This window comes from Triturus cristatus, chromosome 4_2 (genome assembly GCF_964204655.1).
Source record: "Triturus cristatus chromosome 4_2, aTriCri1.1, whole genome shotgun sequence".
Classification (NCBI taxonomy): Eukaryota; Metazoa; Chordata; class Amphibia; order Caudata; family Salamandridae; genus Triturus; species Triturus cristatus.
The window spans coordinates 516,123,912-516,148,964 of NC_140586.1; the positions used below are offsets into that span (position 1 = coordinate 516,123,912).

Genomic DNA, 25,053 nt, shown 5'->3' on the forward strand with positions numbered 1-25,053 from the left:
CATTGAGCCACACTTCTCCACTTTGTCTGGTAGGTCACACTGTATCATCTTGTAGCCTTCGGGAGTGACGTTGGTGATATCAGGGTTCGAGGAGGGGTTGAGCCATGTTTCACCGAGGAAGGCAAAGACTGTGGAGAGGGGGTCGGGATAGTGTCCCAGATTTCCGTGGCAGGCATTTGCAGAGTGAGCGGGCGTTAAGCAGGATACAATGGACCGGTTGGGGGGTAGTCTTGTGGGCAGGAGTGGTGCAGGATTTCCTGTAGGTTCTGTCATAGGAGAAGTGGCTGTCGACAGGCGAAGGGTCCTTTAGTGTGTCATGGGGAGGATGAGACACAGCTCTTTTGGCATCTGGGGTCCAAGTCTAGGAGTTCCTTGGCGGGGTACCATTGGATGGCGGGAGGGATGGTGGTCCTGGCGATGGGCATTGTCCAACCGGCAGTGTGTTGGCGGTGTGCCCATTGCTCACATCCCCTGCTTTGTCGGGCAATGGCCTCCATTAGTGGTCGTGGTAAGTGGTCCTAGTGCAGGCAGCGTTGGAGCAGCAGGCTGCACAGGGGGAACAGGCAGCACAGTGACGAGGGCAGTAGGCAGTGCTGGAGCAGCAGGCAGCACAGGGGCAGGGACAGCCAGCAGCGCAGGGACCAGGACAGTAGGCAGAGCTGGGGCAGTAGGTAGTGCAGGGACAAGGACAGCAGGTGGCACAGGGGCAGCAGGCGGCGCAGGGGCAGCAGGCAGCGCTGTGGCCGGGACAGCAGTTAGCGATGGGATAGGGGCAGAAGACAGCGCATGACCTGCAGGCGGCGGAGGGCCGCGGGTAGATGAGTACAGTGGCTAGAGGTCAGACAAAAAAAGGGTGGCCCAGAACAGCCTCCTCTGGGCGCTGATGAGCAAGAACACACTTGGCCCGGCTCTGCCTGCGCGTGTCTTGTGATGCGGAGAGCCGCAGGCAAACTTTATCCGGCACCAGGCGGTGCAAAAAAGTGACTGCAAGCTGGCCCCACCAGCGGGGCAGCTGGAAGTTGCAGTCCGGTTAGGCCCGGCCGGCGTAGTCGGTTGGTGAAGCAGGCAGGAAACAGGAGGGGAGATACCTCCTGCAACGAGGGCGAGAGGAGGCTTCACTTCAAATCTCCATGCTTTAATGTTGTTTTCAAGGAAAATGTCTTAGTTTGTTTGAGTACTAGTGTATAAACCTCATGGCAGCATTCAGATGATTTAAATAAACATGTGGTCTATTAACAAAACATACACACATTTGCTACCTTTGAAATTCATACCCGTAGCTCATGATTTCCCTTTAATGCATATATTTGATGTGCTCTTAATTTGTGATGCTGACACACAGTTTTTGTAATTTGACAGTTCACGGAGGAAAAACTTGGGCAGGCTGAGAAGACTGAATTGGATGCTCACTTGGAGAATCTTTTGAGCAAGGCAGAGTGCACTAAACAATGGACAGAAAAAATCATGAAGCAGACAGAAGTGTTACTACAGCCAAACCCAAGTAAGGTGGATGCTTGAATTTGCTCTTCAGCTTAAAAGTATACTTGTTGCACCGCCGCCCTTTCCAACTATGACTTTGCTGTTCTGAACTGATTGCATCTCTATATGTGATACATTTAACCGGTGAAATTGAATTGTCTATACATGAATGTTGAACGTTGCCTCATAACTTTTCTTGTGCTTTTGCCATGATTGTATCTTTGTATACAGTCACCAAATCATTACAGCTATGTTTAATTAAACCTATGATTTCCACTTGAATATTCTATCTTCTTCATCTTCTCTCAAGGCCTAATTCTCAGAAGTGGTTTTGAGGCACCTGACTTGGAACTATTCAATTAAACATGAAACAGTTTGCATAATTCTGGTTCCATGGTCTGTGCAACTTCAAAAAATCTTTTGGGGAAAACAGCAGCACTGTTCCTTCTAACAGGAAAGTCTAGGGGGCCTCTAGAGTGGCATCTGCAAAATGGCTGTCACATAGTGAGGCTCTGCAGGCTGGACGGACAATCTGACAATTATCGGGCAGAGCGAGCAGACATTATTGGCTCAAACCATGGGAACAGACTCCGAAACCCTGGGTAGTGAACCGACGTGCCATGGGGAGTGATAATCGCCTGCCCCGTGGAGTAAAAGGTACGCCGGGGAACGGCCGCGGGCTCCACATGAAACAGCATGATGGCAGCCCCGCGAGTTACGGCTTGAGGGAGGCTGACCGGCGGGACCGCTAAGGCCGGGGGGAGGAGATAGAAAAACCATGAACTTGCCGTGCGAACAGGTAGGCACTCCCTTTCGGCCATGGATTTGAAAATAGACTCAATGTCAGACTGCCTGGACCGGCTCAGAGACAAGGTCTTGAATCATGATGAGCACATCTAGGAGGTCGAACAACGCACCTCCGCGCTGGAGGACGAGGGCACTGCCACCCGGGAAAATCTGCTCCGCACGGAGAAAGTGTTGGAAGTGATCAGAAGTAAGAATGAAGACCTCAAAGCGAGGTCGCACCTCAACAACTTGCGCATCGTGGGGATCCCAGAGTCCACATCCATGACCGAGTCGAAGACTACGATGAGGAAATGCTCAGGGCACTGTTTAAAGGCTCCTTATCACCAGTCTGCATTGTGAAACGTGCTCAGACTGCTTGGTCCGCAACCACCGCCAGGAGCCCCCGGCCTGGCCAATCATTGTGCGCCTGCTGAACTTCAGGGATCGTGATGCAGTGCTGCGCAGAGCCCGAGACCTGCAAGAAACGAGATATCAGGGCAACGTGGTCTCCTTTTTCCCTGACTTTAACCTAACAGTGCAGGCCGCGAGGAGAGAGTTTGTACCGGTGAAGAGACTGCTGCGGCAGCAGGAAATTCAGTATTCCCTCCTCTATCCGGCAAAGCTCCATATCTTTCACTCTGGGTTTTCACTGACCCTAAATTAGCCACCAAGTTTTTCCCTCCCGCAAGCACCCTGCATCGGCTGCACCTACGGATGGAGGTCCTGCAGGAGGTGACCCTCTCGATGAGAATGACTGAGACTTTGGACGATCCGCAATACACCGGCAGGGCAACCACATCACTGGCAAGGCAAGGATGATTCCCCACAATCCACCGACTTTTCCCCAGGATGGCTGTCCGTCTACAGATAACTGTCTGGACACTTGCTCTGCTTGCTCGAATGACTTTCCTCTCAGTCATTTCGTCCAACTGCCCAGCACACAACTGCTGGGAGGTGCTGAGCCCCTGGTGCCACCCCCAGGGATGAGCCCTATGTTTGCTCTAACTGTTGGCCTCTGTTGACCTGTTTGGGTTAGGTGAAATGCCTATCAGCCACGTTGGGGGGCTGTAGTGGGTGGGGATTGGGCCTGCTTGGGTGCCTGACAGAATTGGCAAGATGCAATGTGCTCTTCATTTTTTCTTCCTTTCCTCTTTCTTACTCTCTCTGACCCCTTCCACAACATCAACTTGGCGAGATAATGTGCTGAGGATGCCCGAAAGTGCGAGACCTTAGACATGGGTGAGACCACCAAGCGCATGACCACAGTTAAAGCAGCAACGTAGAATGTACTTGGACTAAATGATTGCCAAAAGGTGCGACTGGTAGCGGCATATCTCTATAGGCACAGAGCAGACATCTGCTTCTTGCAGGAATTACACTTAACAAGCACCAGCTGCGCGTGACTACGGGCGGGCTGGATGGGAGAGAAATTTATAGCAGGCTACTCAAATGAATCCACGGCCCCGGACAAAGCTGCTAGGTCATTCCCCCTCTGCCCCTTGGTTCTCTGAATCACTTAAGTCTGCCAAGAGCAGTTGTAAACGACTGTAACGGCAATGGAGGGCAAACTATTGTGTGGCGGCCAAGACCACCTATAGAAACGCACTGAAAGAATTGCACAACTTTATAAAGATAGCTAGGAGGGACTACCTAGCTAGCTGCATTTACAAGGCTGACAACTCTACCAAGGAGGTATTTAAGGTGGTCAACTCCTTCCTCAAACCTAGAGCATTCGAGATCAATGTGCAACTCTCCCTCTCTTTGTACAAAAGTATTTCCACCTTTTTCGACAATAAAATTCAGATAGTTTACAAGTCATTCTCAGCTACACTGGAGACAGAGAAATCTGATAGGAGGGTGGGTTGCATTCGAGAGCCGTCACTTAGGGACTTTATCCCTCTTTCCCAGCAGGAAGCGCTGGCAGAAATTCAGAGTGTAAGTCAGAGGTACCTGATGACCCCTAAAATTTGGAAAGTGATGGCACACTCTCTAAAGCATGTGCTGACTCACATATGGAACTCATCCCTTGCGTCCGGCATCTTCCCAGATAGTTGGAAACATGCCACGCTTCTCCTCCTGAAGTAAAAAATTAATGGGGATGCTGGGGATTTGAATAACTATAGGCCTATCTTTCTGCTGCCAGCACCAGCAAAGATGCTGGAAAAACTGGTGCAGCGACATCTGACAAATTTTATTGGGAGTAAGGGCATCTTACACGATACTCAATCTGGCTTTCGGTCTGGTTTTAGTACCGAGACAGCCCTTTTGGAGATGGCAGAGTCCGTAAGACTGGTGGTGGATTCAGGGGCATCGGCGATGCTGGTGCTTCTGGATGTATCGGCGGCATTTGACACAGTCGACCCCACTTCACTGTCAAATAGACTGCAGGAGATGGGCATTGGGGGTACGGCACTGGCCTGGCTAAACTCCTACTTGAGCAATCGCTCACAGAAGGACGCGATGCAACACTTTTGTGTCTAAACCGAAACAGCTCTGGTGTGGAGTCCCTCAGGGGTCAGCGCTGAGTCCACTCTTGTTCAATCTGTACGTGGCTCTACTGTTCTCTTTGATAGCCAATTGGGGGGGTAAAAGCGATTTCGTACGCCGACGACACCCAGCTGGTCTTCACTTTTAAAGAGCAACCCGAGGACTCCTTCAAGAGTTTCAGCAGCTGCCTGAGAGACATTGCGTTGTGGATGAACAACAACAAACTAAAGCTCAGCGCAGGAAAGCCAGAGGTGATGTTCTTTGGGAAAGCACCACCTCCAGCATCGGTTCTCTGGTGGCCTATGGAAATGGGACCCCCTCCCCTGCAGAGATCATAAAAAATCTGGGTGTGAAGTGGGAGGCTGAGCTCTCATTTTCGGATCAGATACGGCAGGTGACTGCTACCTGCTTCTGTGAACTTATAAATTTGAGGACATTTCTGCATTTGGTGCCAAAGGAGTGCTGAAACATCATAGTCCATGCCATAGTGACTTCCAGGCTGGGCTATGCAAATGGCCTTTATTTGGGCCTGCCAAAGTACCTAATTACACATCTTCTAATTAGCTGTTGCGCTCTACAAATGTCTGTATTATTATTATTATTATTATTATTATTATTATTATTAATAGTAATAATAATAATAGTGATAATAATAGTAATAATAATAATATTATTATTACTCCCCGGGTTATGTATGCTGGTGACGTGAGCCTATACGCCCATCACGCAGCGGAAAATTTGCCCCACTCCATGCGGGAAATTATCAGATTTGGTGGCGTATCAGGTTTTACAATAAATTGGGGGAAATCCACTGTCTTCCCGCTCACTCCTGCCACTGACCCGTTTCAGTTCCCACTTAAATGGGCAGATTCACCAGTGAAATATCTGGGGATCTGGCTCAGCCGGAATATTGAAGAACTATGGAGCTATAATTATGGCAAGCTCATGGACTGGCTGGAGGGCAGATTAAAGAGGTGGAAGACACTCCCACTGGCGGGCCGGCTGGGCAATGCCAAGATGGTGGTTCTGCCTAAGTTTTTATATGTGTTTCTTTAACCTGCTGCTCCCCCTCACCACTGAATTTAAATGGCGACTACGTTCAGATTTGATATCTCTGGCATGGGCGGGCAGGCATCCCCGGGTTGCTTGGGAGATTCTTACTCTGCCTGAGCAGGGAGGCATGAGAGCCCCAGATATGGAACTGTACTAGAACTGCGCTCTGTCTCAATTTGGATATCTTTGGGTATACCCAACCCTATTCATGGCAAACGCTGCCACTGATCAGGTGGACCCAACACCTTTGCATATGGCGATTTTGTTTTGACCCCAAAATGGACCCCGAGCGGAGATCGATATGGTAGGCTGCACAGTGTGGGCATGGTGGGAACTTAAGCGCAAAGCTCGTCTGGCGACATTCTTTGCCCCCTCAATCCCACTCACCAGACACCCATAGTTGCCATTTGCCACGGAGACAGGGGTGTGCCCAAAGCTGAGGAAGCTCCAGCTCCATACGATGAGGCGAGCCTACCCCGACAGTGTATTTGTCACCATGGATGATGTGCTTGGGGATGACAATACTGAGATGCTGGATAGGCTGACCAATTATCAGCTGAGAGCAACACTGCGTGCACTTTTTGTTTTCTTCCCAGTGGCGCCACCAACATTCCAGGTGCTGGAGGATTTACTGGTGAATCCTTCACCACGGAAACTTATTACCCAGCTATACGCTGGAATGATTTGTGTTCCCCCGCACAGTGCGAATGGGAAAAGATCCCGGGAGGTCCCTTTAAGGAAGGCACGTGGGCATATTGCTGCGCGCAGACCAAGGAGATGTCACCTAATTATAGGCTGCAACTTATTCATTTCAAGTTCCTTCATAGGCTGTACAGGACCCCTGTGTGGATGAACAGCGCCTGATTAAGTGAGTATGCGTTTATGCGTGGTGTGGGGGCTGCCGAGCGCCTGAGACCTCCTTCTTGCACCTGTCCTGGAATTGTCTGGAGGTGGCGAGATTCTGGGAATGCATTTTCGATGTGTTGGACTCAATGAATGATTGTGGAATTGAGCGCTCCCCACTGGTGACCCTTCTGGGGTGCATGCGCAGAGTGTTTGTGGAGCATAGGAAATTGGAGGCTATGCTACTCATACTGGCAAAGCTGAGAGTAGCCTATCTGTTGGGGCCACAAGCACAGCCCGCGTATGAAGGAGTGGCTCAGGGACGCAGCGTTCTGCCACAACGAGTTATCTGCCTACTGGGAACTAACCCCGCACAGTCGCGCCTGCAGAACACATGGGCACCACTGCAAAGCTACCTTAACTCTCACCCTTTCGATTGTAGGGAGACAACCTCTGAGGTGCAATAGGCACTGTGGACAGATCGCTTGAACTACTCTCAGGGGTGCCGAGCATGCTGCAATGGCTGGCACAAATTGCCCGGTGAGGGCCAGAGATCATTCCTCTCCTCCCCCTCCCTCTTCACCCCCACGTCTTTTTTCTTTCTTCCCCTTTCCCCTCTTTGCAGTTCAAACGTCTCCTGCAACTCTCCAGGGCATTCAGTTGCTACAGAAGATAGCAAGATGTTAATGAAATTTGGACACCCGTTAAGTTATATTGCATGGGATTACTGATCACTGTCTGATATTCTCACTGATTTTATCGGGTAGTATTGAATGAAAGCAACGTGTATTGCCGTTTGTTTTTCTATGTGAAATTTAATAGATAGAAATATATTTTAAAATAAAAGTTGCTCCTTCAAACTTGTAGACCTAGGCTTAGCCTCAACGCAGTAATGTGCACAGCGTTTTTTCTGGAATTAGATGACTCACCACGGTTTAGCACTTTTCTACTCCCCTGTTATTATGATTCAGCACTGTCCCTAGCTGTCACAGACCTAGTAAAAAGCACAGACGGACAATCCATGGGGATGAGTATCTTGCATTTGGCTGAAATATTTGTATATGGGGCCTTCCAACTCCTTGAGTCTTTGAGTCGTGTTCACACCTTTGGATACCCTCCGCCTTTATTATAGGACACACAACATGCAAAATAAAACATTCCTACTAGACTACCAAAAGCAATCCGTTTATTTGAGGACACTAACTCTATTATGAGATACGGGGCTTAGCTTTGCCAATCAGTAAGATGACTGCTCTTTGAGAGAGTTTTGCAGGCTGAGCATAAAATTCTACATTTATCCGCCCAAAATTTGAGCAATCCAGGAGAACCTTATTTCAGCATGTCACTAGAATACCCCGCGACCCTGCCTGAGAGTGATTCGTCTGCTGGGTACCTGGCTGGAGCCGACTTCGAGGCAGAGGAGAGCTGGTCATGCTCGCGAGCCTGCCCCTGTTGGGTGCCTGGCTGGAGCCGACTTCGAGGCAGAGGAGAGCTGGTCCTGCTTGCGAGCCTGGAAGGCCTGGTCGCCCGGAGCTGAGATCCAACCAGGTGGGAGATGTGCCGTGCCTGGTGTCCTTATCAGTGGCGGGTCCTGCGTCACTGGTGGCCCTTGCCTGGGAGATGGCTGGTTTTGCTGTGGTGGCAGAGGTCCTGGCGGGGCTGTACAGGCATGCCTCAGGCCTGATGCGAAGTCGTCTTTGCTGGGCCACGGCGCCACGGTGAGAGTACCCCCCCATACCTCCCAACCCCTGCCTGCCCATTGGTCCCACGGTCACTGGCTAAGGTGCTCTTTGAATACCTGCGTGAGGTGACCAGCGTGGGTGCCTGCTGCTGCTGTGGCCTGAGTGGTGTCGGCAGCGGAGGCTGGGGCCTACTCTTGAGGGTCCGGACTTCCTGTGTGCCCCGAGACAACCAAGGAGCACGAGGCTCTGGGGGATGGCTGCTACTGGCTCTGCATATACTGAGCATGACACTGCAAGGTTCTGTGAATCCAATCTGGGCACGCTGGCTATTTCATCGGCAACAGTGATTTCCAGAATTGGCTAATTGCTCCTCACCGTGACGAGCAGGCCGAAGGTCTAGAACAGCTGCTTCTGCGACCTTGCTCTCAGCTACACTGTTCTTTTGAGGATATAGTGGATATCTCGAGTAGCCATATCAGACCTGAGTGGAACGTTCTGCGCTTCATTTGGCGTCTGATATTTGGCTGCTGTGCCTGCCGGCCCCCAGATGAGGTACTGATCCTGCAAGTGCCCCCTGGGGAGGAGAAAATGTGGGGAGTGACGGGGCTTCATCATATCACGACCGAAGTGCTCTTTCATCCACTTTAATTCAATAGTTTCTGCTAATTGAGTAACAATCCTCAATTCGGAAAGACCAATCTTTTAGTCTGGTTTCTTATGAACATTTCTTTTTATTTTGGATTTTATTCCTAAAGTTTTTTTCTATTTTTTGTTGGACCTTTTTTAAACAAAAATTATTTCACAACAAATAGAGACTTGAAAGGTATATACAAAAAACATCCAATATATACAAAGACATCAAAAAATGTCACAACTCACATATAATGTATATCACTTTACAAAATATTTAGTGGACACATTAAACATTCAAAGGACAACATTAAGTGCACTTAGAGACATGAACATACAAGACTAAACAAATTGACGACACATTAACAAATACAGCCTGTTCAGAAACAAGTGTAAACGCCCTGTGTTAAATAAAGTTTTTTGAGAACAGGTGCGGATACTAGTGATTAGTGCAAAATTTGTTTGTTCATATTTTCATATAATAGACCATCAGATAATTCAATTTTTAAGTTGTAATCCTGGGGAGATTGGTCTATTTGAGAGAACGGAGGTAAAGAGAACAGGGGTCGACGCGTTTCGAATCCCTTATGTAGCAGGGATTCTCATCAGGACCGTGAAGATTCAATCTACAGAAAAAATAATAAAAACATTCTGTCAGTCATACTCACAACACTCGACTTCAATCAATCACGCACACTCTCAGATCATACCTGTATTTATGATTCAGTGGTCGGTCTCCCAACAAAGTGTCTAATCGTGTAGCTGTAATGTTAAGAATTCAAATAGAGCGTGGGACCATTTAACATCAAGGTAACAACATTTCATTTTACCCTGACTTTACTCCTTTGGTTCAGGCTGCCCGAAATGACCTTTCGCGTGCTAAACGTGTTCTTCAGCAGACCAGCGTGTCTTATGCACTGATGTATCTCGCCAAGCTCCATGTCTCATATGAATGGGAATCACAATGCTGCACCGATGCCAAATCTGCCCTTAAATTTGACAAACATGCTGGGGGGCTGTGACGCTCCACGACGACCTCGACACATACATCTGTGGATGCTAGACTAAGTGACAATGATTAATAGGCCTTTCTGGGGTTGGGTCACAAGAGGAGTGCCCCCATTTGTTGCATGCTGATACCTAATATAGACGAATGCCAATAGGTTTAATCGCTACAGATGGCCTTATTATTCTTACTTCATGTATGATGCTCCTCTATACTGTAGTGTGCTGTGATGTTGCATTTTGTTGGGTTGCTCTTGATGTGTAATGAAGCTCGGCCACACAGCTGTTTCTGACAGGGTAGTACGCCGGCAATTCCTAGTCCCTCGGGGATAATTACCATTTAAATTACCAGACTACTGGTTTGGAGGTTTTGGTTACATAGTGGGTTGGTGTGGATGGCGGGAGGGATGGATTAAATGGTTCACCTTGGGTTGGGATCGGTTGCTGGGGAGTCTTTTTCTTTTTTTATATGCTTGGAATGATGTGCTTAAATTTTTATCACATGGTGAGATTGTCATATGGGCATCTTACTGGTGAAAGTATGGTTCAGCGAACTCCACAATGGCTAACCTTCCAGGATCTCTTACTTGTGCAATTGAAATACCATTTGTCACATGCTTAACATGGAATATTCCCTGTCTTAGTGACCACAGGAAAACATGTCTAGACACACAGATCTCCACAGACACAAAAGTAGTTGTTTGCTTCCTCCAGCAGACACACCTCTGCAGTCCATCAGCACCTAATTTGAGGGCCCACTGGAGGGGTAACGTATTCATGTCCGCATACTCCAACTATGCGAGGTGACGTTGCTGTGTTAATACTTCGAGGCCTCAGGTGGGTGGAATACAAAAGCCCTGATCGACCTGGATGGCAGATACTTCATTGTGGAGGGCTCTCTACTTGGGAGAGAGGTCATGTTGGCAGCAGTCTGTGACCCCAACAAGGACGACTCGGAGTTCTTAATGGATATCTGGTCCAAAATCGCTAAGCTTGGGAACACTAATATGATTTGGGGTGTGTATTTTAACGCCATCATTGAAGATACATTTGACCAATCGGACACCTCGCGTAGTTTACATCCTAGGGCAACGGCAGTGCTTAGGGTACTCACACACAAAATTTACTTAGCTGATGCTTGGAGACAAAGGCACCCACACGACCGGGTGGGCACTTGTGTGTCGGCATAACACAATGCATGGTCCAGACTAGAATTTTGGTTGGTCTCTCGAGACGTCATAACCTGGATCACCTCAGTTGCACACCTACTGAGCACATTGTCAGATCATGCCCGTCTTACTCCATTTACACATTCCACGGTCTATCCCCAGGGCTTTTGTCTGACGTGTGCCCTCGGAGTTACTGCTAGATACTTTATTCAGGGAGGAAATCCATAAAGAGATTATAGAATACTTCACATTCAATGAAAACACAGTAAAATTGTCAGCAGTGCTGTGGGAGGCTTTTAAGGTGGTTATCAGATGTGTATGTATTGCTAAACAATCAGGAGTGCTGAAGGCTGTCAGGAACTCACCGGAGTGCCTGGAAAGGGACATTCGCGATGTATGGAGACACAATACTTTCACACAAATAACCTACACATCTTACCAATATCAGAGAGAAAATCTGAGTTTAATGATGAAGCCGAATAGGAGACCCTCTCCCTACGCCAACACCTTGGCTCAGCGTCACGGTGAGGTCCATCACCCTGGTAAAACCCTTGATAATATGCTGAGGTCTCCCCAAACCTCAATTTATGTCGCTGAATTGCAAGATGCTGACTCTAATCCGGATAGTTACCCGAGAGCCCCACTCAACACTATGACATCATTTTAGGCCAAACTGTATTCCTATGATGCAAACCTGACATTTAATTGGAGGAATATTTTTACATGATCCAGCTGCTGTTGCTGGACTGGCCACACCGTACCTATCTTGACAAACAAATTACCACCAAGGAAATAATACAGGTAATACAGAGCCTGCTGGAAGAGCGAGTTCTGGCTCTAGATGGGTTAACCCCCTATTTTTGCAAGTCATTTGCATTCATAGTGGCACCACATCTTCTGGCTGTCTATAAAGAAGTGCTGGAGATCTGGACACTGCCCCCATCAATGCACGAAGCTGTAATTATTAAGTTATTTAGACCATGCAAGGCTGCTAATCTTAGTGACACGTATAGCCCGCTGTCACTAATCAATGGGAACAATAAAATCTATGGTAAACTTCTCGCCATTACGCTAAAACCACTCCCCCCCCCCCCCCCCCCCTTGATAGTTAAACCTGATCAGTCTGGATTCATACCAGGGCATTCCAAATCCCACAATCTGTGTACCTTATTTGCTGTGATGCATCATCTCGACCTACTGGTATCTGCACTGGGCTCTCTCCTAGACTCCACAAAGGCGTTCGATTCTTTGGAGTGGTTATACCTTTTTACACTATTAGCCCGCCTTGGCCTCAGCCCCACCCTTATTTGACAGATATGCCTTTTGTAAGCAAATCCTACCACTCAAGTGCGTTTATACGAGCTGCTTTCAGACTCCTTTCCTATCACTCGTGGCATGCGCCAGGGATGCTCTTTGTCACCCCTGCTGGGAATTGCAACAGAACCACTAGCGGCGTGCTTACTGCAACACCATGCCTGTAGGAGTATTTGTCCTATGACTCGCGAGCTTATACGATTTGGTGGTGTTGTGCTGTGCGTATAAACTGGACGAAGTCTATATTATTTTCCCTTACAGAAAATACACGACCAATCACTCTCTTACATACTGCGCTACTCTTACAGCAACCCTGGGAGGGAGATGAACGCAGATGGGATGGGTTACGCAAAAGGGCTAAACTCCTCATTCTATATGTCCTGCCCATCCCACTCCCGTTCCCACCTTTATACGAGGGGAGCGGAAGGACGGGCACATAAGGTTAACATCGCAATGTTTGCGGATCTATATCCAGATGAGTTTATTTTCACCTCCACAAACGGAAGAACTACACCCTTCATCTTCTCAGAACTCCTATTATATTATCAATTATGGGCCACAACCCATGCAATGCATGATATGTTTCCAGCCCCACCCCCTGCCCTGCCAATGCTTGAACACATGCTTACTGACTAATCTTCACACAAATTAATAATGCGTCTTCATAACATTACACAACGCAATTCCCCAGTGGTTGCTCCGAAGGCCCTGGAGTGCTGGAGAACGGACCTGGCTCGCCCAATCACGGATGAGCATTGGGCTTATTGTGGTCAATTGGAGCATCTTTCCCCTAACTATAGATTATGACTCATCCATTTCAAATTTTTGCATCATATTTACAGCACTCCATTGCAGATCTTTTGGATTGGTCTCAGTACAGATGCAAACTGCTGGCGTTGCGGAGCTCTGCAAGCCACTTTCCTTACCCTAGCATGGCAGTGCTTGCATATAGCAAGTTTCTGAGGGGAAGCGTTCGACCATGTCCAAGACATCACAGGTCCAAGGCTGCAGTGGTTCCCCCCCCAACCCCCCCCCCCCGGTGAGTTTGCTGGGTTACGTTAAGAATAAATCACCCTCCCGCCCCCAGCGTGCAAATCGTCGCCTTATCACCATGTTGCTTTTATTAGCTAAGTGCAAAGTGGCCATACAGTGTGGTAGGCCCTCTACCCCTACAGTTGAGGCATGGATACGAGATGTTACATTTTATCAAGGACAGTTCTCAACTTTCTTGGAACTTATGCCTCCTCAATCTAGACCTAAACACATTTGGAATCCATGCGCCACCTGGCTGCGACAGCGTATGCCAGATTTCTCCATGTCACCTACCACGCCCTAAGTCACGCCGCTGTGCAAGGCCCAATACCTCCGATACCCATAAACATATTTGATATGACACTGTTATATATACTTTTTGACGCCAGTAGAATGTTTCACAACCTGGAAATTATTCCCGATATCGTCTTGTAGTGTTTGGTAAGTGTGAGACTGTTTCTCTGTCCATGATGTAATTGACTTATTGACTGTGAGTCAGACTAACTACCCAGATCCCCTTAACCTCATTTTATTATTTTGTTCTCGTTTGCCTTGATATATCTTCACTACTCAGTAAAAACTACATGAGTATATAGCATTGCTTTGTAAAATCTCAATAATAAAAAAAACCTCTGTTATTAGATACAGTGATACACAATTAAAGGGAAAGGCTTACCTGGCCCACTCCTGTTCAGAGTTATGCACATCACCTCTGGGAAACTGAAAGATTTGGAATTAAAAGAGAAATCAAAATGTAATAAATTCTTCGTGTTTTTATTACAAACTTGACCACAGAAGCCACATTCACAACATGTTTTCTTGATTGGGCTGACCTAGTATACTTGGCCTGGTGCTGTCTTCAAGTGCAGACTTAATTGGGTAAAATAACTGAGCTTGGAATGATACAACATAGGATTGCCTCTTCCTATGAATAGTGCTGTTAATTTGTTTGAAGGAGATCTCCCTACCCAGAAAGGAGAATTACTGCTCCGGCTCTTGTCTTGGCCAGACGTAGAGTGGTAATGCGTTGTATACAAAACAGTAAGCCAATACAGCTATTGCGCCTCTTTCTTTATCACCCCCAATTAAAGTTATGTCCAAGTGAATGTTATAGACGACAACGTTGCGTGCCCATCCATAGAAAATTACATAGACCAGCCAATGTGTTTCGTCCACTATATGTGGACTTCGTCACGGCTGCAAAACATACAAAGATATTTATTATAAAATCAAAAAATACAACATGTACACTTGTGAGAGGTAAGAGACAAATAAATTGACATATTAAATGTTACTGTTTGTCATTTTATATGTCTTTCTTACATATCACAAGTGCACATGTTTTATTATCTGGTTTTATATTATATGTATTTGTATGTTTTGCAGTCCTGACGAAGTTCACATGTAGTGGACGAAACGTGTTGGCCGGTTTATGTCCATTTCTATGAAAAAGGAAAAATAAAGATCTTTTCGGACATCACTTGCAAAGAATGGATTACATTAATGTGGAATTTCGACTGTGCGGTGCACTTCACATTTGTTTGTGGTAATTTGTTGTAGTAGAGGCCCTCTCCCGAAAGTGAGAGTGGATTAGATATCTGATCTACTGCACTGACTTTGACTGGGATGAGACTGACTGTAAATGTATGTTTAGAATTGGAGGTACATGGAGACAGTGATTTGCACAGAATCTTAGTTTTCAACTCCAACACCTTCACTGCTCGTACTCTATACATTCTTTATCAAAGGGTGTCTTAAGAACACCATTCTGAGGCGGGGAAAGGGGACATGTCTGTGTCACTTTATGAATATTAGCGTAACCCAGATGTGATATCGACAACATGATGGTAGAGATGTAGCAAAAAAAATGATTGGTGTTTGCCCTTCTGTCTTGTTGACAATGATGGAAGATGAAGTGAGGGGAACAGGGTACAATGGGTAGGGGTGGGTTGACCTCCCACATGGTTCCTATAGTGATAGGATGGAGATATGGCAAAACCAGGAAGGGTAGAGAGTATTAAAGAGGGAGGGGAAACCCACAAGATAGTTTCCGGGTGGAAGAGTGAGGCACCTAGCTGAAGGCAGAGGCACAGATCACCTCATTGTGATAGAGGAGAGTAAGGTGTAAACTGCTGTGATGAGGTAAGACACATGCCAGATGAAAGTGGAGATCGAGACAGCAGATCAAAGAGATAAAAGAACAAGTCATGTGATGAATGAGAACCATGCTACAAGACTGATCATGCTGTGGAAGAACCACAGTTTAGATGAGAGAAGAGGCCAGTGTAAATAAGAGATGATTGAGGGAACTGAGGCAGGAAATGTCTGAGGTAGGGGCGCAAGACTTTAAGGTGGATGAAACAGAGCAGCTGTGGACACAATGGATGAGAGAGGGAACATAACACATAGTTAATGTGTGATGGGACCTGAAACAATAAGGACAACCGGGTAAAATAAACCATATGACTGAGGGGGACCAAGGTGTCGCTTAGATATGAGAGAGGACCAGGACATGTTATCTTCAGCGGAGATGAATGTACAAGGTCAAAGAAGGATGAGGGCAGGGATCTACTCAAAAGGCTGTTGTGAGACTTGAGTGCGGTGCAAGCTGGAAGAATGAGAGGACAAAAGCACAAAGTGTCTGAAAAATGCTATAGGACAAGCCAGGACACCAAGGCAGAGGTCTGCTGAAAGGGATGGTGCACAAGAAAGGACGTCCAGGCACTAAGTGAACGAGCACGCAAAGCTGTTGCTTGTTGGAGCAAGGACCAAGTCTTGGCAAAAGGGTAATAATTCACAAGAGTGTGACAGATGCCTAGTTGGAATAGGGAAGGAGGCGCAAGTTGAATGAGAGTAGGAGCCTGAGAAACAGTGGATGAGAGAGAAAATTGGGGATCAATGGGGATGAGAGGGTAGAACATTGTTTGATAACCAAGAGATGGACTAGAAAGGGAAGCTTGATGCACAACAGTTGGGAGGGATAGTAGAAAACCAGATGGATGGGAACACAGCAGAAGATTGATGAGACGAAAGATTGCAGGGAAAAATATGTTTGAGAAATTGGACAGATAAGAGTCTGGGAATAGGCAGAAGCTGGATGAGTGATGAGACCTGGCTGCACAACAAATGAGAAAAGAGACGGTTACAAACTTGATTAGGAAGTATAGTAAGCCAGAAGATGGAGGTGGTGGGACTAGGAATGAATTGAGGGCCAAAACAGACAGTGGACGAGAGAGGAGGCCAAAGCATAATACTAGTGAGAGAAGAGCTGACATAAGTTATTTAACTGAGTTACTTGGGATATGACTGATAAGGCAAAGTTTGAGCGACACAATTGGTGAGAGGAAACTGAGTAACAAAAGAGTACAGAGGTACAAGATGGATGAGTAATGGAAATAACGTTCAGGGTGGGGTGGGAAAGGAGTTCGACACAAGATGAATTAAGGAGATAAGTGAGGCAGAAAATGGTTGAGAGAGGAGAACGAGGTCAAAGATGCAGTTAGACTTTGGGGCTATTCTAAAAGTCAATTTGAAGTACACTGTCATAGTTCTGTAGTACTCTCTGACCTACGTTTACATACCTTTTGTGAACTGGCCCCAGAACTTCGGGAATGAGACTATTTATGGGTATTCTACATTGCTGGTACAAATGGAATGAACTGTGCCTGCTTAGCAATTTTACAGATGTAAAGTTGAACATTTTGGGGGCGTTTCACTAAGGCATGTAAGAGGATGTACAGGAGAACTCTGATTGTACTAATTATTGTGCTTATGAATGCTTTTGTGAATCCTCCCCATATATGCAACCTTTCATTACACGTAGTCAACAAATTCACCCGGTTTTCAAAATCAAACCCAATCTACAACACAAATCTAATCCCGGTTAGGCTACATGTATTTTTATATGTAGGTGATCAAGGTATAACTCTCACTGTGAAATTTAGTTTGTGCTCTAATGGTAGTGAGGTAAAAAGAAAGTCTTTGCACCAAAATCTGTCACTTGCACATTCTTAATTTTGTTAGGTCCCAGGAGCCTCTCTAGTAAAGAGACATGCAATCTTTCACTCCCCTCTAAAGACCTTCATAGAGTGCCTACCGTATCTGCTTCTTGGGAACCACATTGAGGAGGGACCTGATGATGAAGAATACCACTTTGGTGCTTATGAGCTTCCATCCATTTTAGGGATTTCCTCATAAAGAGAGTGAGTACATTACTTGCACTCTCTTTCAGTGTAGGACCCTGTACCTTGTTAAAATTGGTGTCCTTGTGACTGGGCACGTGAAAACTTCCATATGGCATCCAAGCAGTTATGCATGCATCACACAGGCAAAATCCGGCCTAGTGTCCACTCAGACTGAATAGACGCCTTCGGGAAAGTATATACATTGTATATTCCTCATCAAATTTAACATACTCCCACATGGAGCGTGATGAAATTTGGACAGTTGATGTATTTAGTACAATTGAGTGTGAACAGAATATTAAAACCGGACACTCAATCACTGCTGTTCCATTGGAAGAAAAAACAAATTTGATGGAAACCTTTTGAAGGGCTGCATTCAAAACATAAGACAATTAAAACGTTGTAGGAAGGTGGAATCTGACTAATGGTTGCCCCCAACTTTTTGCCTGGTATTTGAGTGGTTTTTGACTAGTCTGGCTGGGATCCTGCTATCCAGGACCCCAGCCTATCTGCTTTCTCCTTAAAACTGATGTGAGTACCCTAGGTACAAACCCAATTGGATGCTGAGGATGCCCTGACAGTCCCTTGTAGATGGTACCCTAGGTACCCAGGGCATGGGTCCCTCAGTAGGCCTACCAGGGCTGCAGCACTTATTGTGCCACCCTGGGACAGCCATACAAACTGACACCACCAGACCACTACTGTAGTCTGGGTAAGGCGGTGCTAGCACCCCTTACAGGGATATAGGTACCCTATATCCCACCCCATTACAACACATGTACTCTCATAGGTCACCCCTATAGCAGGCCTTGCTAATCCTACAGGGCAGGGTGCTGAGATATGTGTGAGGGGGGACCCCTACCTGAGTAGGGCCTCTCTGCAACCCTCGTAAAATCATTGCTGGGTTGTTTGTAGTGTAGCCATACCATATACTTTTAACCGCATTATAAGTCTATTGCGATAACTTGAGAATGGCTACACAGAACCATATCGTGTTTGGTGTCAAACATGTAGGAATCATACCTCCAGTCCAGCCATGGACATGAGGGTACGATTCCCCCCTGCTAGAGGGGCGATATGGGAAAAGCGGCAGAATTGAGACACCAATTTAAAAGTGCACATGTAGTACAAAATGGCTACTACCCGCCACCCACAAGACTCTGGCTGGCTGTTGCTGGGGAAAACCCCAGCCTCGCCAACTGGACAATAGGGATCCTGTGGCAGGGAGGTGCTAGAATCTCCCCAGACAGGATAATGTGGATTGGAACAGGGTGGGTGCACCAAATGTCCTTTCAGAGTTGCACGTAGGCAGCTGCAGAGCCCTCATTCTGCATACACCGCTTGGAACCGGTTCAGGGGCATCCTGCCCCTCGCCCAGGCGGGAAACACACAAAGGGGAGAGGGTGTAGCCACCCTTTCCCGCCTCACCACCCATTGGTGGACACTACTCTGGACACTCCCCTAATCTTGGGGATAAAGGAGAATAACGTGGCCCCAGAGCCTCAGATTAATCTTGAACTTTACAGTCTTGACCTTCGACTTGCTGCTGCCCAGCTGACGGAAGAAATCTCCCTTGGGATAAAGGAGTTATCCCCCTGCTTGGCAGGCACCTGAAACACTGCAAGTGACCCGGGTGGAACCTCGCTGCTTCTATGGACTTCGACGACTTCCGGCACCCTTGAGGTGGGTTTCCAGCGCATCCCAGAGGCCAGTGAGTGTGCTCAACGAGTTTGGGCACCGTGGACCGTGTGGGTGCCGAGATCCCCAATACCCCAGGACACCGGCCACCTCTTGCGTAGCACACGACCCTGACCAGTGGGGAAGTTGTGTTTTGGCCCGTTTTCGAGCCAACCCCTCTACAGCAATTGTGCCAAAGACCAGCGCCCTAGCCCCCTCCGGTGGCCCGTGGGTGCCCTTTTACGCACTCCAAATTGCCGCCTCCCGCGGTCCCTTGTCTCTCGACTTGTGGGCCCCAGCGGAGGTCTATTTCAACAATCAAGAGTTGTCGTGGTTCTTTTACCACTTTTTTGATATATGGTTTGGTCCCCCCCCCGGGGCCCAGTGATTCCTGTGCTATTTATTGTGTTTATAAATGCTTGTTTGAATGGTAACTTTGCCACTAGCCTCATAAAGAGACTGTGGGATTCTGTCTAGAATAAATACATATGTTTTATATATATATACCTGTGTGGGCTACTCTTTCATTTGGTTATTCAAGAGGTTATTATGGTAAAACAATAAGCTTAACACTCCTTCAAGACTTAGCCTGAAGGCTGCTCTCCACAGCTACCACTAGGATAGCTTTCTTTAAAGGTCATCTTAAACCTATCATCAATAAGAGTCGAAATGGACTGGTGCAAGGTGTCCCTATAACTAGGAGACCGCATATGCCAGGCCAACTTCTCACAAACGTTTAAACTGGCAAATCAAGCACTAACTCCTCTGCCTCCATTAGTTAGTTTGTGCAAAATATAATAATTTTCCCAACAAATTAATTTAGTATGCGTCACAGTGATGCAGATATGTTATGAAGTAGACCAATAAATAAAGACAAATATCACAAACTGTTCACAACTAATGCAAAATAGAACTGCAAACAATCACGCAATATAAAACGTACAGCAGAATATTGCCAAAAATACATTAAACTCAGGCACCCAAAAGATAGAGCATTAAACACACAAAATGCTAACATAAAATGAAATCCCTTAAAAAATGATAACCTATTTTGCAAAACCATAATTCATCACATAGCAAGAAAGTGAAAGAAAAAACGTGTTTGGCTATTTAAAGATATTTTTAGGGTGACCCTAACGATTATTATTGCTGAATATTTGTGTCTAAGATTGTTTGGATACTTTTTCCACAAGTTTACAAGTTTAAGTTTATTATGTTTTGGCTCTCTTAAGAGGGCCACATAAAATAAACACACAATTATACAACAATACTTACAATAAAATCACAAGAGGGCGGATGAGAAAGTAATACATCATATTCACTGGTCAAACAATTGTCTAATATTTCTCTATATATCATTCAATAGATATCTAAAAAGCCTTTAAAAAAGTTAAAAAGTTTAAAACAGAACATTTCATTTGGCGGACAATAAAGTGCATGGAAGAAGGTATTTACATTTAAAATTCCTAATTGTAAACAGATAGGTTTCAACCATTTGTAACGCAATGAGCGTAAAGCGGGACAAATAAACAATACGTGATTGCGATCCTGTACCGCATTATGACAAAGATTACACATCGATGATACACCGTACCATTTAGCTAAGAGGGTATTTAGTGGGAGCAAATCATGTCTTAAAAGGTACCATAACCTACGGACTCTGTGGGGGATATTCCATGTAAGGTATTGTTGTGCTAGCTTTGGTAAGTATGAATTTAAAAGAAGTTGCCTTTCCGTTTTTCCTTGTTGGGCAATCATATCCAATTTATAACTGAGTTCCCAAGATACACTTTTTAATTTAGACTTTAGTTCAGAGGAAGTAAGTAAAAACAAAATGCTTACATCCAGCTCTAACAGAGTAGCTGCTTTTCTAAAGTTTTTTACTAACAGGGAAAACTCGTTAAAATTGCCCAGAAGCTCATTTTTAATGGCTTCCCGTAAGGAATTCTTTTTACCTCTAGCTAAGCAAGCTACCCACCTTATAAGGGCAATCAACCCCTGTACCCAACAACTTCGGAGTCCGAATTCCAATCTACATGAGGATATAGAACAAGCTGTGTTAATAGAAGTAATTCTTCTTAATATCTTTCCTTCCGTTCTATGTAAAAATCCCCAATGTTTTAACTCCACTAATTCTAACCCATACAGTAGGGTTGCGGGGATCTTTCCCTAAATACATCCAAAAATAATGTGAAATGTCTCTTCCCTGTAGCCTTATACAAGGAGCAAAGCCCCATTCCATGAGCCAATGCTTTACGCGCATTATGGTCTGTATGGGGTTTCTCACTGAGGTTTGCAGAGATTATTTTACCTAAAAAGGTATAGGTTTTAACCACCTCTAAACTATGGCCACCTATGGCCCATCTATAATTTTCAGACCTACATTTTTTCTTTCCAAAAATGCACATGATTTTACTTTTCGAAGCGTTAATCTTCATGTAGTTTGCTACTGCGAATTGATTTAATGCATGTAAGCGGTTAGATAAGCCCTTCGGGGTTAAGTCTAATATGAGGATATCATCTGCGTACATTAGTATTGATACTGATGATCCTCCAATTATCGGGGCTATCCCGTCGCACACTGAGATGGAAGAAGGAAGGTCTGCCGTATAAAGAGAAAACAATATAGGGGCCAGTATGCACCCTTGTTTCAGCCCATTAGGGGAAGGAATAGGTTGAGACAAACCTCTTTCTCCGCCTTGTAGTACCTTACACCACGTGTTCGAGTGAAGGGATTTTACAAGTTCAAGTAACTGTAACGGCATGCCTAAAGTAGCAAGCTTTCTCCACAGCGTTGGACGGTCCACCTTATCGAACGCTGTGGAGAAATCAATAAATGCCGCTTATATTCCACCACCACGAACACGTACGTATTTATCTACAATCACCTGTAATGCTGTTAGATTATCAAGTGTGCCATGCTCTTTACGGAAACCAGTTTGTTCCAAGGGTAAAATATCATTTAGTTCCATCCATTCAGAAATTAAAATCAAAAGACATTTTGCAAAAATTTTCCCTATAGAGTCCAATAGAGCTATTAGACGATAATTCCCCGGATTATCCCTCTCTCCCTTTTTAAATATCGGGATTAATATACTTCCCCTCCAAGAATTAGGGACTGATCTCGATAGAAAGCAGGCATGAAATACTGGAAGGAGAATCCTACTCCAGGAAGTAACGTCTTGCTTTATTATAGACATGGGCAGCTCATCCGGACCCATAGCTCCAGAAGCACTCATACTCTTTATCACTGAAGCAATTGTTTTCTCAGTCGGAAGCTCTATATTAGGCTGACTATTCAGGGCTGGGACCCGGCTGTCACCCTCTACGCTGTTAGGGGCATACAAACTAAGTATAAATGATGTCCAAACATCTTCAGCAATAGAGATAGGGATAGGGGAAGTTCTTACCCCACATCCTTTCCCTATTAGGGACCAAAATTCTCTAGAATTATTAAAGGCCGAAGCCTCTCTTAACCTAATCCAGAGAGAGTCTTCTTTTTCTCTTTTTAATTTTATTCTAAGTCTAGCTCTCCTTCTTCTTAATAGGGCTATCTTGTGCTCTTTTTCCTTAGTTCTATTAAGGTACTGTTGTCTTACAAGTTTATTTATTTCCTTATTTAGGGGAAGTAATAAACTAGGAGGGAGGTGTAACTTCTTGGGTATTCTTACTTTCTTAGCTCTCGTAGTAAGCTTTTCCTTAAAAATTTCAAAATATAGAAATTCCCTACCCTGCCAATCATCTAATTCAAGTAAGGTTTGGGCAAGAATTTTTTGTACATCTTTCATAGAGGAAGGGTCCCAGAACAACCTTCCAGACTTGCAGTGAATAGAAACACCTTTATTAATTATAGACCAGGATTCAGTGTCTGGGGGATGTAATGAGATTATTAAATTAATCACATTATGGTCGCTCAAGCAGGATTGAGAAATCATCATGTCCTGAACATAAGAAAATGAATCATAATCTGTAATTACATAATCCAAAATAGATTCACCCCTATAAGAACTGTGTGTAAACTTAGCTGGGGTGTCAGAAGACATCCTACCATTTACAATTAGCCCCTCTAAATGACTGAGTTCTTCAAGTAATATCTTTCCTCTTTTATTAGTTTTTATTTTACTAGGAAAGATTGCTTGGGGTATATTATATGCTTCTTCCTTAAATTTATTTCTGAACATATCTATACTAGAGGTGGACACTTTACTATTTAGGTCACCCATAAGTAAGATATATGGGGGGTGATCAAGCTCTAGTAATTGTTTTACATAAGAAAACATTCGCTTCAGAACAGTATTAAAGATATCTTCAGGTGGAATATATGCATTTAGAATCACGAGAGAAGTCCGTCCACCTGTGGACGCAAGATTATTAATAGTTATTGATTTGAAAAAGATTACTAGTATCCTTATAATGGGAGAATTGCCATTGTAATGAATTTGATAAAAAACAGGCTATTCCTCCCTTCGCATGCCCTTTTTTTGAAGGTAAGGCGGCGGCCTCAAATACAAAATAATCTTTCCCCCTATAAAGGGAATCTTTGCACCATGTTTCCTGAATGCATAACACATCTGCATTCAAAGAGAATAGATATTCAAACTTCTGAGGAGAATTATGTAACCCTGCGGCATTCCAGGATATGATTTTTAATTGTCTGTTAAAGATGTAAAAGCGGTCTTAAATTATTCGCTGTATTACTAGATAAAATTCCTGGGAGCCAATTCCAGTGTTGATTATCTTCTGTTAAGGAAGGAACCAAACTTTCAGGGGGAGGAAGTACCTGAGAGACCGTACGCTTTCCTCTAGAGACCCGTATCTTTAGATCTTTAATATGGGTGGTCGGGTCTTCTTGCCGACAACCCAGCTCTGAAACTCCTTTTCTAAAAAACGTATGCCTTCCGTTATTAAGAAAGGGTAACACATCAATCCCTCTACATTGGAATGTTTCCGCTTGTTGAAGGACAAGATTCGCAATTATTTTTGAACAAAATTTTGCCCTTATGCGCGGACCATTTTCAAACCTTATTATAGAAACCAAATCAATATCGCTTGACAAAATAAGTTTTAAGCTTTCAATGTCCTTAAAGGAATTCAGCAACCATGATCTGTTCATACTAAGGTCTGAGTCAAATAAGGGGAGAAAATCCAGTGACAAGGTATCCACACATGGGTTAGAAGTTTTTAGTGATACAGTAATTAAATTTGTGGGCACATTCACTGAAGGGCAAAAAGTAGATGCCGATGGATTAAGTACCCTTATTACCGTTGGTATATTACTTATAACTTCATCCCTTAGTATCGAAGGCTCTATCCCACCACCCTCGGAACGTAGGACTCCCCCATTCATAGTGCTGACATCAAGGGGACCATCAAGTATAGGGTTGGTGAGACCACTAGCAACCTCTATAGAGGAAGTCTCCAATAATAAACCTTCTGGAGTTTCTATATCATCAAGTACTTCTGTATTTTCATGCTTTTGAAAAATAATTTGCCTCTGTCTTTTCTTCTTATATTTGCGAACTGGTTTCCTATTTTTCCCTTTATTCTTTCTACTTTTTTCTTTTACTTTCCCCGTAATCACTGCGGTGCCTTCAGGTTCTTTTTTATCCTGAATACAAATAGGAAAAAGTTTGTTTCCAGCGGTTAAATTAACCGCTGCCAATTGTTCTTCCTTCAGAGTCGGTTCCAACTCTTACCTCAAATTTGAAGAGA

The 25,053-nt window shown here is 45.1% G+C and overlaps 1 protein-coding gene across 4 annotated transcripts in view; it reads left to right on the forward strand.

Annotated features, from left to right (window-relative positions):
* The window catches only part of SH3GLB1 (SH3 domain containing GRB2 like, endophilin B1), a 316,467-nt gene that overhangs the window by 142,966 nt on the left and 148,448 nt on the right, over window positions 1–25,053 (forward strand). For all 4 annotated transcript variants that reach the window (XM_085602119.1, XM_085602120.1, XM_085602122.1 and 1 more), the window contains exon 2: window positions 1,360–1,501. In XM_085602119.1, the coding sequence (XP_085458245.1) occupies window positions 1,360–1,501 (142 nt within the window). The remainder of the gene's footprint in view (window positions 1–1,359; window positions 1,502–25,053) is intronic.